Source organism: Aythya ferina (assembly GCF_964211825.1).
Source record: "Aythya ferina genome assembly, chromosome: 11".
NCBI classification, from domain to species: domain Eukaryota; kingdom Metazoa; phylum Chordata; class Aves; order Anseriformes; family Anatidae; genus Aythya; species Aythya ferina.
Genome location: NC_140307.1, coordinates 1,529,442 through 1,544,541, shown reverse-complemented (window position 1 = coordinate 1,544,541; position 15,100 = coordinate 1,529,442). Strand labels below are relative to the sequence as shown.

Genomic DNA, 15,100 nt, shown 5'->3' with positions numbered 1-15,100 from the left:
TTTAGCTCTTGATGCATATTGGAAACAAATCATCCTGAATGAACTCCTTGTTTCATAAGCTAATTGTATTCACTCAGAGCGAGCCAGGGTCTTGCTCCCTTACCCTGCTACGAAGCACCAAAGCCCTGGAGCAGCTCCAGTGGGCAGGAGGCTGCAGCCTGCGGGCGGACTCGGGGTGCCCAGAGGCTCTGCACCAAGGTAGGTGAGGTTTTGGCCAAGTGTCGAGATGAACGGGGCATAGTGGGGACAGTTACAGGGAAACGGTGTCCCTGCTGTTAGCTGGAACCTGCTCCTGTTCTAGGGAATCCCAAGCTGTATGGCACACCATGGACGTAAGTGCACTTGTTGAAGTAAGAGTTGTTTTTTTAAGCACGACACGTTTGACACAAGGAAATGTTACATCCCGTTTATTTAAATATCAGCTCGCACTTCGCAGCAGAGCTTCTCTGGAAATGGGGTGGGAACCTGTGTAAGTGCAGTCGCAAGGCAGAATGGGGATCCTTAAAGGCAAATGCTGATTCCTGAGTCCAAGCAGTAAGGAGGAAAAAATGAAAAAAGTTTCAGGTCCTGCCCTTATCAAATCTCCTGAATTTCAGTAGTCGACTGTAGGAATACAAATGGCGTGGGCAAATTCTTCATATCTTATTGTTCCATTTGGTCCAATCTTAGCCTCTTTTAGCAGGTCATCAACTGAAAGAAAGCACAAAAGAAAATACAAAGATCAGATTTGGTACATATAATGGATGTTTCAATATTCAAAATAAGAGGTTTTCAAAGTGAGTTTCCAGGATCACTCGCAGGTGCCAGCCAGTTTTAAGCTCAAATTGATTTTGATTTGATCCTGGTGTCAGTGTCTAACTTTTTAATAAAAATTTGGAGCAGACATTTTCTCTGAGTTCCTGTGAAGCGTGGTGCTGGTAATGAAGCTCTTGCTGGGTCACACCAGCTGAAGATCGGTTCCTGAGGCTTCCCCATGGAAAAGATCCACAGATTGAATCCAAATCAGCGTATAACCACTCTTGGTAGGTTGGGTTGTTGGGTTTGAGTAACAAAATTGTTCCTATTCAGTTTAGCTGAACTAAGTGCTTATATAGATTACATGCCCGGCTTTAAGTAGATTTGTGTGCCACTTCTAATATCAGCTTTGTGTTTGAAAGCAAAGCATCCCCCTCTTGGCTGTGGCTCCAGCTGAAACCCATTCCTGGAGAAGCGGTAACTGTGGTCACCGCCTGGCAGCAGCGATGCTCCTCGGGCTGGCGTTGGGAATGCCTCGGGGGTGATGTCAGTTATTGGACTTAAAACGTTCCTTTCTGCAACAACTAAACCACTAAGAGGTATTTTCCCATGAAATAGTAAAACGTCAGTAAAATAAGAAGCACATGAGGAATTATGCATAGAAAATACTTGCAGGCAGGTATCGGTGTATGGATAAAGGGATATGGGACCAGCAAGGCGCTCCGGGGAGCTGCAGACACGGAAGGTAAGGAATGATCCCTTGCTTCCAGATCTAATCCTCTCAAAGAGAATATCCTGATGGAAATCGAATGCTTCTAACGGCATAAATTCGGAAATAATTATTCCCAGAACACTGAGAAATAACACAGAAGAAAAACGTGTCGGTTCTCATTTGGTACGAGTACATTAGAGGAAAACGAAGCGCGAGCTTTTCTGGAAGCCCTGTAAATGAAGGTATGTGCCAGTAGTTACTGAACAGCCGCAGATGCTAATGAAATTGAGTCTGCTCTGGCATCAAATATTTATGGCAGCTTAGCAAGCTGGAGTTCAGCGTGTCAAGCCAAAGGGGGAATTTCTTGTTGAGAAGAAGCATCGCTTGCTTCATGGGATCTATGGTGCTGCGTTAGGAGCTGGCGGATGGGCTGCACGTTTACTCCCAGAGTAATGGGAAATCCCCCCCGCGCCTCCCGAAGCTTCTCTGTGTAATAGTGGTTCTTGCTGGGATGCCTTTAATTAGGGTTAATGCCTCCGTGTCTTCACTGTTTGTTCAGCTCTCATAATAGCTCCGAAAGTGTTTTCAGATGTAAATAGCTGCATAAACTATTATTCCAGTTAAACAATTGAGGAAAACGCTCAATGTTGTGCCTTGCTGGCACATCACCCGTAAGGCTGGCTCAGCTGATGAGTGCACCAGGATGGACAGACCTTGTCCTGATGAAATCCAAATCTCCTTTACCATCAGGAAGGCCCTCAAGGAGCCTGACGGGGGCTGCACAACCCCAGCACCTTGGTAAAACCGTGGTAAAACTCCCCCCTTGCCTGCCTCAAACCGCTAGTAGGGGTTTCTGGTGCCCCAATTTTGGGAGAGGGGAGCAGCTTTCAGACAGGCAGGACTATTTTTCTCAGCTCAGGAGCACACACTACGTCTCTGCTACGTCTCTGTCTGGTGAAATACCTTCTTCCTCGGAGAGTTTTTCTCCCAAGTTTGTCAGCTTGGCCCTCAGCTCTGAGACGGTGATGACCCCTCTCTTCTGCCTGTCTATCATGGACAAGGCCGTGAGGATTTCCTTCTCGGGCTCCTCCTGCTTCGTTTGCCTGTACATTATGTTCAGGAAAGTGGAGAAATCCAGTTCAGCATTTCGCTCTGGGGAAAAAAAAAAAAAAGAGCAGATTCTTTACGAGGGGCTCAGTGCTGCAGTCCCCACCCAGCCCTAACACCCTCCTCTGTCCTCCCCCCAAAAAAAACAACCAACCAAACAAAAACCCCTGCCAGGACCAGATAGTTTAACTTCAATGTGCTCATCATTTTTTTTTTTTCTGGCTGTAGCCCAGCTCGATTCCCTCGGCTGCCCTGGACTCACCGATTTTGTGCAGGTGAAGGTGCCTCTGCACCTCCCCTGGCGTGGGGCTGGCTCCCAGGCACCGCATCACGGCCATCAGGTCGCTGGCTTTGATCTTGCCTTTCTGTTTCTTGTCGTACAGGGAGAAGCATTCCTTGAACTCTAATTAAAAACCAAAACTCGCTGTTATGCCATGTAAGGTTACCTCGAGCTGCAGCCCTGCTCCTGCTGCCTGCGGGGCGGCGTTGGTCGGGTTCCAGCGCGGATATTGTGTCTGCCTCCGGTGTCTCCTTTCACAGAGATACTGGATTGGGGGGGATTGGGGAGGGGGGAAAGGACCCGGAATATACTGCCAAGGGTAATTAAAAGTCCAGGCTTACAACTAACTGAGCTGATTAGGGTCCTTCGGTCTAATGAGGGAAGTCTGAAAGCGGAGCCTGGTCTGCAACCGAGTTCAGGACCATTAGGAAACGTTTTTCTCCCCGTTCCTGGGGGCAGGAGGGGAGCTGGAGGCAGGGATCGGTCCCTGCCGGTGCTGCCCTGCAGGTGGACAGCTGGACCTTCAAATGCCAGGTGAAGGAAGGGGTAATGCAAAGCACAGCGGGGTTTGCAGAGGAGCTGGGAGAACCCAAAACCCCAAAACCAGCCTCTTCCACACCCCCCCCATCACCCCCATCCTCGGTGCCCGTGTGGGGGCCGGGTACCCATGGGGGCTGTGGCCCCGGCTGCCCCCTCCCACGTTGCTGAGCCGCAGCTTAACAGCTTTGCAGTAATACTTGCAGTAATACTCTTACTCCAGCTCTCTTCCGTGTTTCTCGTAGCAAACCCTTCCTGCTTGAGGCAGGGGCCCCCTTCCCACAGCCAGTCCCCATTTCTCGCCCTGAGCCCCCGCTGCCCCGGGCTGGCAGAGAGGGTTTGTCCCCTCACCCCCCTTTGCTCTGATCGGAGGCGAAATGGTTGTAGGTGAAAAAAAAAAACAAAAAAGTACTTACCATTAATTTGATCCTGCGACAGAAATTTTGCCTGCAGCGAAAAAGGGGGGAAAAAAGGGAGAGAACAGCAACACAACTTTAAAATCTGGAAGGGGGGGCATAGGGAGATGCGGTTTGTATCAGCCCAAGCCCTCGCTCACCATTATTTTGGGTCTTTCCGTGCGTTTCAGGCTGTGGGGACGGGCGGCTGCTGCCTTCGGTGTCAGAAGGGCTAAAGTCCGCCAGCCCTGGGTGGCGAGGCAGGGCTGTAATAAATACCCCGCTGCCATGGCTACCGGGCCTGATCCCTGCCCGGCCGCATCCCGCAGGGCCCCGAGCTCTTACACGGGGCCGAGAGAGGAGGATTTGAGCCCAGATGCCGAAGCAGAGGGGGGTCTGCAGGAGGTGGTTGGGTTTAAAACCTTTTTTTTGGGGGGAGGCAGCAGCCTCCGGCTTGTGGGGCCTAGCCCGGGTAGCTGCGCTGTGTCTTATGGCCCCTTGTGGTGCCAGGCTTCTGGCACTCGGTTGACATGCAGGGTATTAAAAAGCAAGGATTATGTACAAAAATGCTGAGCAGAACTCACTGTCTTGTCCCAAAATAATAAAAACTGAGCCAGCAGCTCAGCTGGGCGCTGCTGTGCCCTGCTGGATCCACCGGCAGCCCCTAAATAACGCCTTCAATGAGCGCTGCAGCACGGCCGCATCCTTCCCAGCCTGCTACACCCCGAGGCACCGGGTCCTTGAGTCCTTGGGATGAAGATTCTCCCCTCAGGGAACTGCTTCAAGTACAGCAAGTCACTCGGCTTTTATCAAACGTTTTTATTCAGTCTGTTTTGCTATTAACTTTATTTTTTAACCACGTGGGTTCTGTCACACCGGGGTTTGATACAGACTTTGTGGACATAAACCATGACAGGGATTCAGCCGGGGTTGGAGGAGCTCAGCTCCATCACCTGAGTAGTGAGCGGGTACAGAAAATAATGCTACCAGGGGGGCGTAGGGGACCTGCAGGATCAGCCCTTTGTGCTTGGGGGCTCGTACGAAACCTCCCCTCCTTAGCTGGGTCTGGGTAACACAGGACATGCCTTGCGCCTACGTCAGTCAAGGAATTTATTTGAAATGCCTCTACATTAGAAAAACTATTTTTTTTTTTCCTTTGAATCACTCAGAAATATCAAAACTTAGAAACTTTCCTTTCCTGCGTGGAGGTTGTTCATGTGCAGGGTGTAAAAAGCCCATGGCTCGGGGATATAGATCACGCCAGGGTACTTCTTCCTGAGGATTTTGTCGTTCCACAGCCAAATCACCCAGACAGCAATGAGGACCAGCGTTATGATGAACGAGTAGAAGAGGAAAAGCCCATTGCTGTCCAGGACGAGTCCTTTGCGTTTCTGGTGCATCACCAAAGCCATCATGGCGAAGAAAGTGAAGATGTAGAGGATGAAGATCTGCCCCTCTGTCACGAGATACCTGCAAAGCAAAAGGAGCCGTCAGTGCTCTTCGTGGGGAGCTGGGCTCTGCAGCCAGGTGAGCCGAGCTGTGCTGCTGCCTTGGGCAGCCCTAAAATTCACATTTTGCACGAGTAGTTGTCCAGGCTGTTTGTAGTTGACAGTAAGAGCTCCTAGCAGTAAGTATCCTACGTATTTTTCCTTTATTAAAGCAGGAATTGGGGGAGAGGCAGCAAACTCATCAGGAGCAGAAGAAAACAGATGTTTGGGATGACAGCTCCTGGGAGAGCCCACGTGGGTGGAGGGGCAGGTGGGGTTAGCAAACGGGTGCCTCCTTGCAGAGACCTTGCTGAGGAGCTGCTGGGCTGCCAGGAGGAAGGAGAGGAACTGCACTCAATGCGTCTTAAATCACCAGCACACAAATTGCAGAGACTCACGCTGATGTATTTAAAGGAAGTGCAGTGGGGTAACTGGGAACTGACCAAATCATCCTGATGATTTTGACTATCAAAAATTAATTTACTGTATAAGAACAGGCTCAGCAGGGGGGGCAAAGCCACAAGCAAGAGAGAGCATCATCTCTGAAGATGAATGGGAAGTTGTTTGGCTGCCATCAGGGAAACAGTTTGGGAAGATGAGGCTACTGAAAATGAGAAATAAATAAGACCTCTCTCAAAAGGCTATTTGGACCTGCAGGGCAAGCCAAGGAGGCAGCGTAACAGCATCAGGCAGGCAGCCTGGGCTCTACATAAAGTCTCTGTACCACTGGTGAGAGCATCCTTGTTACCACAAATGGCCTGAGACCAGGTGGATGTGCTGTGGGCACCAGGAGATCACCCCAAAATCTGTGCTGAAGCTCTCCCAGCTGGTAAAGGCTACACAGGCTGCCCATTGAAATGAGATTTGATTTTTCCAGGCTTGCATAGGAGGAGCTACAGCAACTTCTGCTCTGGGAGAGCTCCTGCTGCACCCTGCAGAGCCTCCTGTGCTGCTCCCTTCATCCCGCACCTCTCCAAGAGGACAGAAGCCACTTACCAGTAATAAAGGCTGCTCGGCCCCATCAGCAACAAGGCAGCCACCGGCATCCTGCTCTCATCTTCAACAGGAGTGAAGCAGCCGGTGAAATATATGAACAGGATCAGAAAGAAAGGGATGTACCTGCGAGCAGAGACAGAGCTCCCATGGGTGGTGTGACCCCACAAAGCGGCACCGCGGTGCGCCGAGCCCTGGTTTACCTCCCCTCCTGTGCCATGGTGGCTGCAAAGGTGCAACCAGCGTCACAGCTGCTGAAAACAGCCTGGTGTGGGGCTGCTGAAGGTAACAAGACTTGTGGGGCCCTCATGGGAAAGAAAGGCCAGAATTTGCTGTTTAGCTCAAGTGCTCAGCCCAACACTTGTGGTTGTTGCCCTCGCGGGCTCAGAAGGCTGCGTGAGGGCAGGGGGGTGAGCTGTGATGTGCCAAAAGCTGAACGGCAGGCAAGCAGGATGCAGACCAGGATCTGAACAAGCTAGAAGTTTTGTTTTTAATTTTGGGATTTGCTTCATGCTGCCTGAGGAACAGCAAAGCAACCTGAAAAGGGGAGAGATCTCCCTGTCCCCTGCCTGGGATGTGTAAGGATAACCAGCAGCGGATAAAGGGCAGAGCTCTTGGGCTGCAGAGGCTTGAGCACGGGGTGTGCTTGCACTGGGGGTGAGGCAGCACGCAGTCACACAGAACCAGGCACACGGTGCTTGTAGGACCAGCCTGGGGCAGCACTGCTGCTGTGGTGGTGAAATCTGTCCCTGAATTACCACGGGAGCAGCGTGGCCAAGCAGCCTCTGCCACTGCAGACACAAGGGCGCCTGCCCTCTGGCCGCAGGGTCACCAAATGGCTGCGTGGTGGAGGAGGAGAACAAGCACAGGGCCAGTGAGACAGGGCAAAATCAGGCTGTTTCAGCTGGTCTCCAGCAGAGCAAAACCCTCAACAAGTCTTCAGCGGCCTCAGCCTGGCACTGTAGCTGGCCTGGGAAAGGTGGCTGGGGGAAGAGAAGAGCAGGGCTGCTCCTGCTGCTCCCCACAGCTGTCAAACAAGCTGCACATCCTCAAAATATCAGTGAGAATGACAGGGGCAGAAAAAAAAAACCTAGCAGGAATGGGCAATTTTCCAAGGGAGAGAGCCACTGTAATTACACTAGCTGTGAGAATATTATCCCTGGCCGGCTCTCATCAGCTGTGCTTTATTTTTTACGTATTAACCTACAAAGAGCCCTGGCCTGCCTTTCCTTGCATTGTGCTGGGGCCACCAGATAGGCTGGAAATTGCTTACCACATCGAGTGACCTAAATATTCATCGTAGTAGTACAGCAGCTCAAAGGAATCAATCTGCAATGCAACGAAACAGATTTAAAAGGGCAAAAAGGGAACAGAGCACCGCGAAACGAGAACAAGCAATTAATACTTGTTTTAAGTGCTTGTCTAAAACGTCCTCTTTACCAGTGTCTCCGGCTTCAGGTTCTTGATGATGGGGTTCTCCCTTACAGACAGATGGTGCTGGTAGCCGCTGAAAATCAGGCGATGGTTTACAGAGTCCCCAACCAGGTGGATGCTCGCGCCCATGACGAACATGATGATGCTGACGTACACCATGGAGCGTGGCAAGGTCTTAGGGGAGCGCTCGATGAGCTGAAAGCGCAGAGATGGTGAACAGTCAGGAGGTATGAGCACAGAGGGGTGAGGCCGTGACGAACTCAGCCCTCTCCCACTTTTACAAGGGCTTGGAAACGTCACCTTGAGACCTGCAGAGATGTTTCGCTGCCATAGCAGAGGTGAGCTGCTGCCCACAGCTGCCAGCACCCTGCCTGGATGTGTCCACCCCAGGCAGATCAGTGTGACCGACCCCAAGGGAATGCGCTTCCCTGACCACAGCTGCTTTCCCTACAAACATCTCAGACGTGTTTCTACCAGCCTGGGTGGTTTTCAGTTTCCAGTACACACTCCTCTTCCTTTTTGCAACAAACAAACCACATTTTTGGCCTTGCTGAAGCTTTCTGCAAAGCAGCACCCTCACCTGAGCCAAGGCTTCGGCTGCAGCAGTGTCCCGGCACTTCTACTGCAGCACTCAAAGCAGCTCAGCCACCAGATGTGATCAAACCATGATTAATTAGAAACAAAAAGGCAGCTGCTTTCTAGAGCTCCTTGCCTCTTTGGAAGCCTCCCTGTGCCCTCCAGTGGCGAGCAGAACCTCCAGCAGCACTCCCACGGCGCTCGGCACAGACACTTGTTCCTTTGTACCTCTGCTGGATCGCTTTCAGAGGCCTCTTGGTGAATTGGTGGTGTTGTTTTGTTTTTTTTTTTTCTTCCTAATGGAATTGGACTCAACCCTCCCCGTGTGTTTGGCTCTAAAGAAGAGGCTTCAACCAATCTGCTATGTAAGAAAACTCTGCCTGCTGACACACCGGGGCTGTGGGTGAGGCAGCCCTGGGAATACCAGCGGCGGATTTAATGACGAGCTCTCCCTGTCCCATCTTGTGGTCTGCCCGGGTCTGGGTGGAGGCAGGCACGTGAGGCTGACGTGGAGCCCAGGGAGCCTGCGGCGAGATCTTGCAAGCCCGGTTGGAGAAGAGAAACAAGGGTGGCTTAACTCACACGGAGCTCCCTGCTCAGCTTGCAGAGCGGGGAAGGTCTCCAAATACATCGCTAAGGTGCTTCAGCCTTTGGGATCCAGCCCCTCTCCGAGCATCTGCTGGAGGATCCTCTGCCTCCCTGTGCTGCCAAAGCAGCTTTGCAGCCCTTCGTCTGCATAAACAGGGAAAAGCTCCTTATTTGTAATTAATTTTGAGGCTTAGTTTTCCCTTTCTCTGTAACTGCTGCGTGAACGTCAGAGGATTCAGGGAGAGGGGAGGAGAACAAAAGGCTCGGGGAAGCTCTGCTCTGATGGAGAGAGAAAGCTGGAGGTGTCCTTCGGGGGGACAGCAGGTAACAGAAATGCACCAAAGGCAGCAGGTTTTAACCTGACAGAGTACTGAGCCTGCAGAAATCAGCTGTGTCAGGCTCGGACAGGTCTGACCAAGTTTCATAGCATTAGGTTCCCCCAGAGGACCAGGTGCTGAATATTTCTTTCCGGCCACAGTGGTGTTTAAAACCTCCCAGGCAGACTCAGGAGAGAGAGAAAAGCATTTACATCTTGGGACATAATTTACTTTCCAGCTAATGAAGGTTAAAATACATTTATAATTGCTTTCTCCTATCTTCTGGCTGCTAAGTATTTAATATGAAAAGATTTCTAATGATACTGGAGTCTAACCTCATAAACGGTCTGCACAATCCGGTGGCTGGCAGATGAAGCTAGATAAAGTCAAGCTAAAGATATGATTCTGATGTCAAAGAGCAAGTGTAATTAAGCACTGAGCAATTTAGAAAATCTACTACAGCTCCAGCTGTCTGGGAAGGTTTTTAAGTTGTGGGCTCACGTCATCACAGACACACGTTAGGTCAGCCAAGGTGAAGGGCTCTGAATTCTCCTGAATCTGGAGTTTCCGAGCCACGTGCCTTGCTTTGTATATTCAGGGAGCAGGGGTAACGAGCAAAAGGCTTTCTGCTGGGCTTGAATTTCTACAGCCTTCTCCTCGAATCTGTGCTGCTGTCAAAGGCAGGAGGCTGAGCTGCCAGGGGAACGTGCAGAACCCAGTCTGAGCAGGTTTGTTCCAGCCCGTAAAACACAGGCAGAGCAGCCAGCCTGGTCTCCTACTGCTTCGTGGCCAACAAACTGCACAAAAGCAAGAGACTACGTGATTTGTCTCATCTATTGCCTGTGGCTGGCTACTGGACAATTGTTAAAAATGTTTTTTCCAGCATGCAGAGAGGTGGGGAGATGGTCTGTGAGCTGTATGAAGGTGGGCACTGCTTCAGTCCTTAACTGGCATCATAAATTCTTGCTGGAGTAGAAAACCTCGAGTATACAGTAGGACCAATCACTAGCAGGAGTGTGTGAGTAACTTCTCCTTTGTTCAGTAAGTTCCTAAGAAATTCTTAGCCTTTACAAAGCAGTGGTACTTGCCCTGCTTTTACAACTAGTGATATTTTAAAAAGTTACCACCAAAGCCTTGAGGTTTACCTTTAGCAGAAGAAAGGGTGTGATAACGTTGTAAGCCATGTGAAAATAATCTCCAGCACTCGGTTTGTTTAGAGGAAACCACTCCAAAGGCAGGATTATCTGAGGAGAGGGGAAAAAGGCACATCAGGACATCCCCGTGACCCAGCTCCCAGTTACCGTGCTTGGTTTTCGAAGCACCTGCAGCCCTGTAACAAGCTCCAGGACAGGGAGGGAGAAGACCTTTGCTCTGGACTTAAACCCCTCGCTCCTGCAGCGCTGCCAAAAGCTGAGGCTGTGATGTTGTGTGGCCCAGGGAGTGAGAAAGCACCGGGGAATCCGACAGCAGCAGATCTCTGCTATGGTGCTGTCATGTTCAGGTGTCAGCAGGAACCCCAGGCTCAGGCTATCCAGGTACAGGGAAGAGCAGCAGAAACCTCTCCAGGTAACATTTATGCTATGAAAATGTAAATTTGTGGGACAGGTGGTGCAGAACCGCGTTATCCAGATACCTTCCCTGTGCCTGGAACCCCACACCAACACCTCGTGGTGGTCCTCGTTTCAAGGACAGCTCCTCCAGGGTGTCCCCTGGGTGCAGAAATCAGCTCACCCCTCTGCAGGGGAAGTTCTGGGCCACCCCAAATGAGTGCGAGGCCAGCAAAGCAGCGAGCCTGCTGTGCTCACCATAGCAATGGGACGGCCGAAGTCCAGCACCCAGTTCTGCAGCGTGAAGTAGAACCAGAGATCAAGGTGAAACTGGGAGGTCTTGAAGGTGTCCTCGTTCTTGCCAGCTCCATGCCTGGAGGGGGACAAAAGTCACCGTGTCAGCCCAGCACCGCCGCTTTCTGGATGGGGATCGCTCCAGTTTTGCACCACTAAGATTATTTCTCCCTCTCCTCAAGATTTTTGTCAAGAGTGAGTGTTTTGGGTGAGCTGTTTGGGTGTATCAGAGCCCTGCTGGCTCTGTGCAGCAGCACTGCCGCCGCCTGCTGCGGACGTGCAGCAGATAAGGGATGGGGAAACAGCCCAAATACCTGGGGTCATGCAACAGGTCCCTGAGGAGGCAGGGAGCAGGCTCCAGGTCTGCGTCCCCACCCAAAACCTGCGCTGTCCTGGCAGATGTTCGGAGAGCTGTGGCACATTTACGAAGTTGAGGCTCCAAAGAGAGGAGGAGACAAAGCAGCACGAGTAAAAGCTGGCGCATCCCCGTAAGAAGGCTCTCCCTAGCCGAGAAGGGAGCATAAAGGCAGGATGAGAAGCTTAAGTGCTGAATTAAGTGCACCTATTTTTAACTTTTGCATGACAAAGCAAAATTAAACTCCCAGGGCACTTCTGCCAAACGCTTAAAAAAGTATCCGTGCCCGCTGGTGCTGGGGCCCGGGGATGCTCAGGATGCGCTGTCACCTTCATCCTCCTCTCTGGAGATCCTTCTGTCCTCTACCTCTGCAGAGCAGGGGCTGCTCCAAGCCCAAGGAAGTTTTTCCATCGAGCAGCCCTCTGGCTCCCTCGGTTCTTCCCTGGTGCTGAGAGTGGAGGGGGAGCAGGCAGCCAGGAGCTGTGCTACGAGAGCATGGGGTCTGCAGCGAGGGATGGGCAGGGTGGTGGCGTCCCGTAAAATTTGGGATGTCCTGGGTGAGCCAGGACGGCCCCAGGGAGCTGGGGAGAAGCTGTCAAAGCCTTGAGAAGTTGGGGTTCCCTCCGCAAGCCGTGGCTAAACCTGCACGAGGCTGGAGACCCCATTGATGTGGGACACCCCGGACCACTGCAGCATCTCGGGGAAGGTGGTGGGACCCGGGACAAGGTGTGGGGACCCAGGACAACGTGGGGGGACCCAGGATAAGGTGGGGGGACCCAGGATAAGGTGGCAGGACCCGGGATAAGAGCCCAGGTAGCCCAGGATGAGCTGGGATGGGGGGGCTGGATGGGGCTGGGGTATCGGAGGGGAGCCCATAATGATCCCAGAGGGGTGCAGGGGGGAGATGGGGTCCCCTAACCCGGCTTGGGGTGCAGGGGGGAGATGCATGAAGCTGGGGGGACCCCAACCCGGGTGTGGGGTCAGGATGACGCTGGGGTGTCCTGGGGGAGCTTGGGGGGGGTTCAGGATCCCCCAGAGGCTGCTGGATGGGGTTGGGGCACGCTGCGGGGGGATGCTGCTGGGGTGCGGGGCTCCGGCGTCCCTAAAACAGCCCCGGTCCCATCCCCGCCTCTATCCCCGTCCCCCCCCCGGTCCCCGCCGCTCACCTGCCGGGGTAGAGCGGCCCGGGGGGCTGCGGGGAGCCCGGGGCAGCCGCCGGGAACGGCCTCCGCCTCGCCGAGCCCTGCATGAGCCCGGGGAGCCCGGCCCGGCCCGGCCCGGCCCGGCTCGGCTCGGAGCGGCTCCGCCCGGGCCCCGCCTCGGCGCCGGGGGCGGGCGGCGGCTGCGCGGCCTTGGGAGGTGGGGGGGGGACACACAAAAGGGGGGCCTTTAGGGGCTTCGTTACCGCTCCTGGAATCGATTTGGAGGGTCAAAATTTTATTTTTCACTATTTTATTTTCATTTCTTATTTTTTTTCATCAATTGGATTTTTATTCTGTTTAGGCCTCCTCTCGTCGTTTTATTATTTTTGGTGCCATTTATTTATTTATTTATTTATTTATTTATTATTTGGAGGATCAATATTTCATTTTTCACCATTTTATTTTCATTTCTTATTTTTTTCATTAATAGTATTTTTATTCTCTTTAGTCCTCTTCTCGTCATTTTATTATTTTTGGTGCCATTCCTTTATTTATTTATTTATTTATTTATATTCCATTCCTGTATTTTTATCGTTTTTATTATCGTTTTATTACTATAAGCACCAAGCACACACACACTGACACTTGTCCTGCGTTTGCACGCAGCGCTGCCCCAAAAGATCAGTGACGGGGCTGAAATCCCTGCTGTTCAGCCCCAAAACAGCCCAGCTGGGCATCGCTGTGTGGGCCCGGGGCTGAAATCCCCGTGGTTCAGCCCCAAAACGGGGAGCAGCCCGGCTGGGCATCGCCGTGTGGGCCCAGTGCCACCCTGCTGCCTCTTCCTCCTTGGCAGCCTGGTGCTGGGGCTGGGCGGTGTGGAGGAAAAGCTCCGAGTGCTGTTATTTCCTGGATCCGAGCACAATAATGCGCAACGCTCTCGTGGTGTTTGCTCCAGCTTTCACCCACACCCTGCAGACCGCAGGGACCCCCGGCACCCGGGGCTGGATGGGCGCAGAAAGGAGCTGCCGTGGTGTTGGAGAGGAGCCGTGAGCCCAGCTTTTCGGAGGGGCAGTGCTCAGGGAATCGGCCGGGCCCACGGCCTTCCCCTCGGCGGTCTGTCCCTCTGTTCCACAGGGAAAAGCCGGGCAGCTTACTCGCTTTCCCTGTCCAAAGCACACTCAGATAATCTTTGCTATTTTTAAAGTAGAGGAAGGGGAGAAGCACAATGTTTAACTCTTTCAGGGCTCCTCAGATAAAGAAACAAAAACTACTGGCCTTGAAGTACCTCCGTGTGCTCACGGAGTACCTCCGTAGGCTCACGCACCCTCAGGATCAGCCCCTCGCTGGCTGCACTGCAGTAATTCCACTGAAACACTCATGTTTTTGTTTCTTTGTCAGTGTGAATTTGCGTAGATGAGAGGGTAATTGTAGAATAATAACTTCAGACTGCGCCACACTGACAAACTGTGGTCCTGAGTGCAGCCAGCTTGGAGTGAGGGGATTCCTGCTGAAGGCGATGAGGCTGCAGGACACGAGGGATGGTGGCAGTGCTCCACCACAGGCACCTTCTTGTACACTTGGGCAGCCGTGGCTTTGGTTGGTTAAAACAAAAAGCCTGCGAAGTGGAGGAGATCATTGATGTAATGGAGACAGGCTCCGCTGACACCGAGCGTGAACCCTGCTTGTTGGGCTGCAGCTCGGGGGCGCGTGTGCCTGTCAGGAGCTGATCCCCGTTGACTGAACACCGCGGCGCTGACCGCCTCCAGCCCAGCATCGCCCCCAATCTCCTCAGCGCTCGTTTTGGCGATGTGCGGCCTGGCCAGCGCTGCCATGCATAATGCAGGGGGCCCAGCTGCCTCGCAACTTTCCACCGGGCTCTGGTTGCACGGCGTTAAATTAACTATTCATACGGCCGACACCGTATCCCCTTCAGCACAATGGCTCGCGGCAGGTGGCGGCGCAGGCTGGGGGTCGCCTATCGCTTTACTTGACGTGCCCTCAGCAGCACCTTGGGGTGCTGTTGGTGGTGGGGGCTGCTAGGGGGTCCCAGTAGTGGTGGAGAGCCCCGTTTTGGTGGTTGGGGCTGCCTTGGGGTCACCTATCACTTTACTTGACGTGTCCTCAGCAGCACCTTGGGGTGTGGTGGGTGGTGGGGACTGCCAGGGGGTCACAGTACAGTGGTGGAGAGCCCCAGTTCGGTGGTGGGGGCTGCCTGAGGGTCCTGGTTTGGTGGTGGGGGCTGCTTGGGGGTCCTGTTTTGGTGGTGGGGGCTACTGGGGGGTCCTGGTTTGGTGGTGGGGAGCCCCACTTTGGTGGTGGGGGCTGCCTGAGGGTCCTGGTTTGGTAGTGGGGACTGCCAGGGGGTCCCAGTACAGTGGTGGGGAGCCTCAGTTCGGTGGTGGGGGCTACCTGGGGGTCTTGGTTTGGTGGTGGGGGCTGCTTGGGGGTCCTGGTTTGGTGGTGGGAGCTTCTGGGGGGTCTTGGCTTGGTGGCCACGACGTGCTGAGGGGAATGGCGGGGGCACACCACTGATGGGCTGCACAGCAAGGACTTGGATCTGGGGACGAGGCTCTGAGGCCGGGCACAGGCAGCCCACAGGCG

The 15,100-nt window shown here is 53.1% G+C and overlaps 2 protein-coding genes across 2 annotated transcripts; both read right to left on the bottom strand.

Moving 5' to 3' along the window:
* Positions 1-392: 392 nt before the first annotated feature.
* On the bottom strand, positions 393-4,455 carry CALML4 (calmodulin like 4). Its single transcript, XM_084532319.1, has 5 exons — positions 3,928-4,455; positions 3,788-3,818; positions 2,817-2,957; positions 2,411-2,599; positions 393-690 (listed from the first exon to the last, which is right to left on the bottom strand). Exons 1-5 carry the CDS (start codon positions 4,054-4,056, stop codon positions 593-595), a joined length of 588 nt encoding a protein of 195 aa, XP_084388445.1. The 5' UTR covers positions 4,057-4,455; the 3' UTR covers positions 393-592.
* Positions 4,456-4,570: 115 nt separating this feature from the next.
* On the bottom strand, positions 4,571-12,661 carry CLN6 (CLN6 transmembrane ER protein). Its single transcript, XM_084532318.1, has 7 exons — positions 12,524-12,661; positions 10,967-11,081; positions 10,307-10,405; positions 7,687-7,875; positions 7,520-7,575; positions 6,250-6,372; positions 4,571-5,236 (listed from the first exon to the last, which is right to left on the bottom strand). Exons 1-7 carry the CDS (start codon positions 12,604-12,606, stop codon positions 4,948-4,950), a joined length of 954 nt encoding a protein of 317 aa, XP_084388444.1. The 5' UTR covers positions 12,607-12,661; the 3' UTR covers positions 4,571-4,947.
* Positions 12,662-15,100: the final 2,439 nt, after the last annotated feature.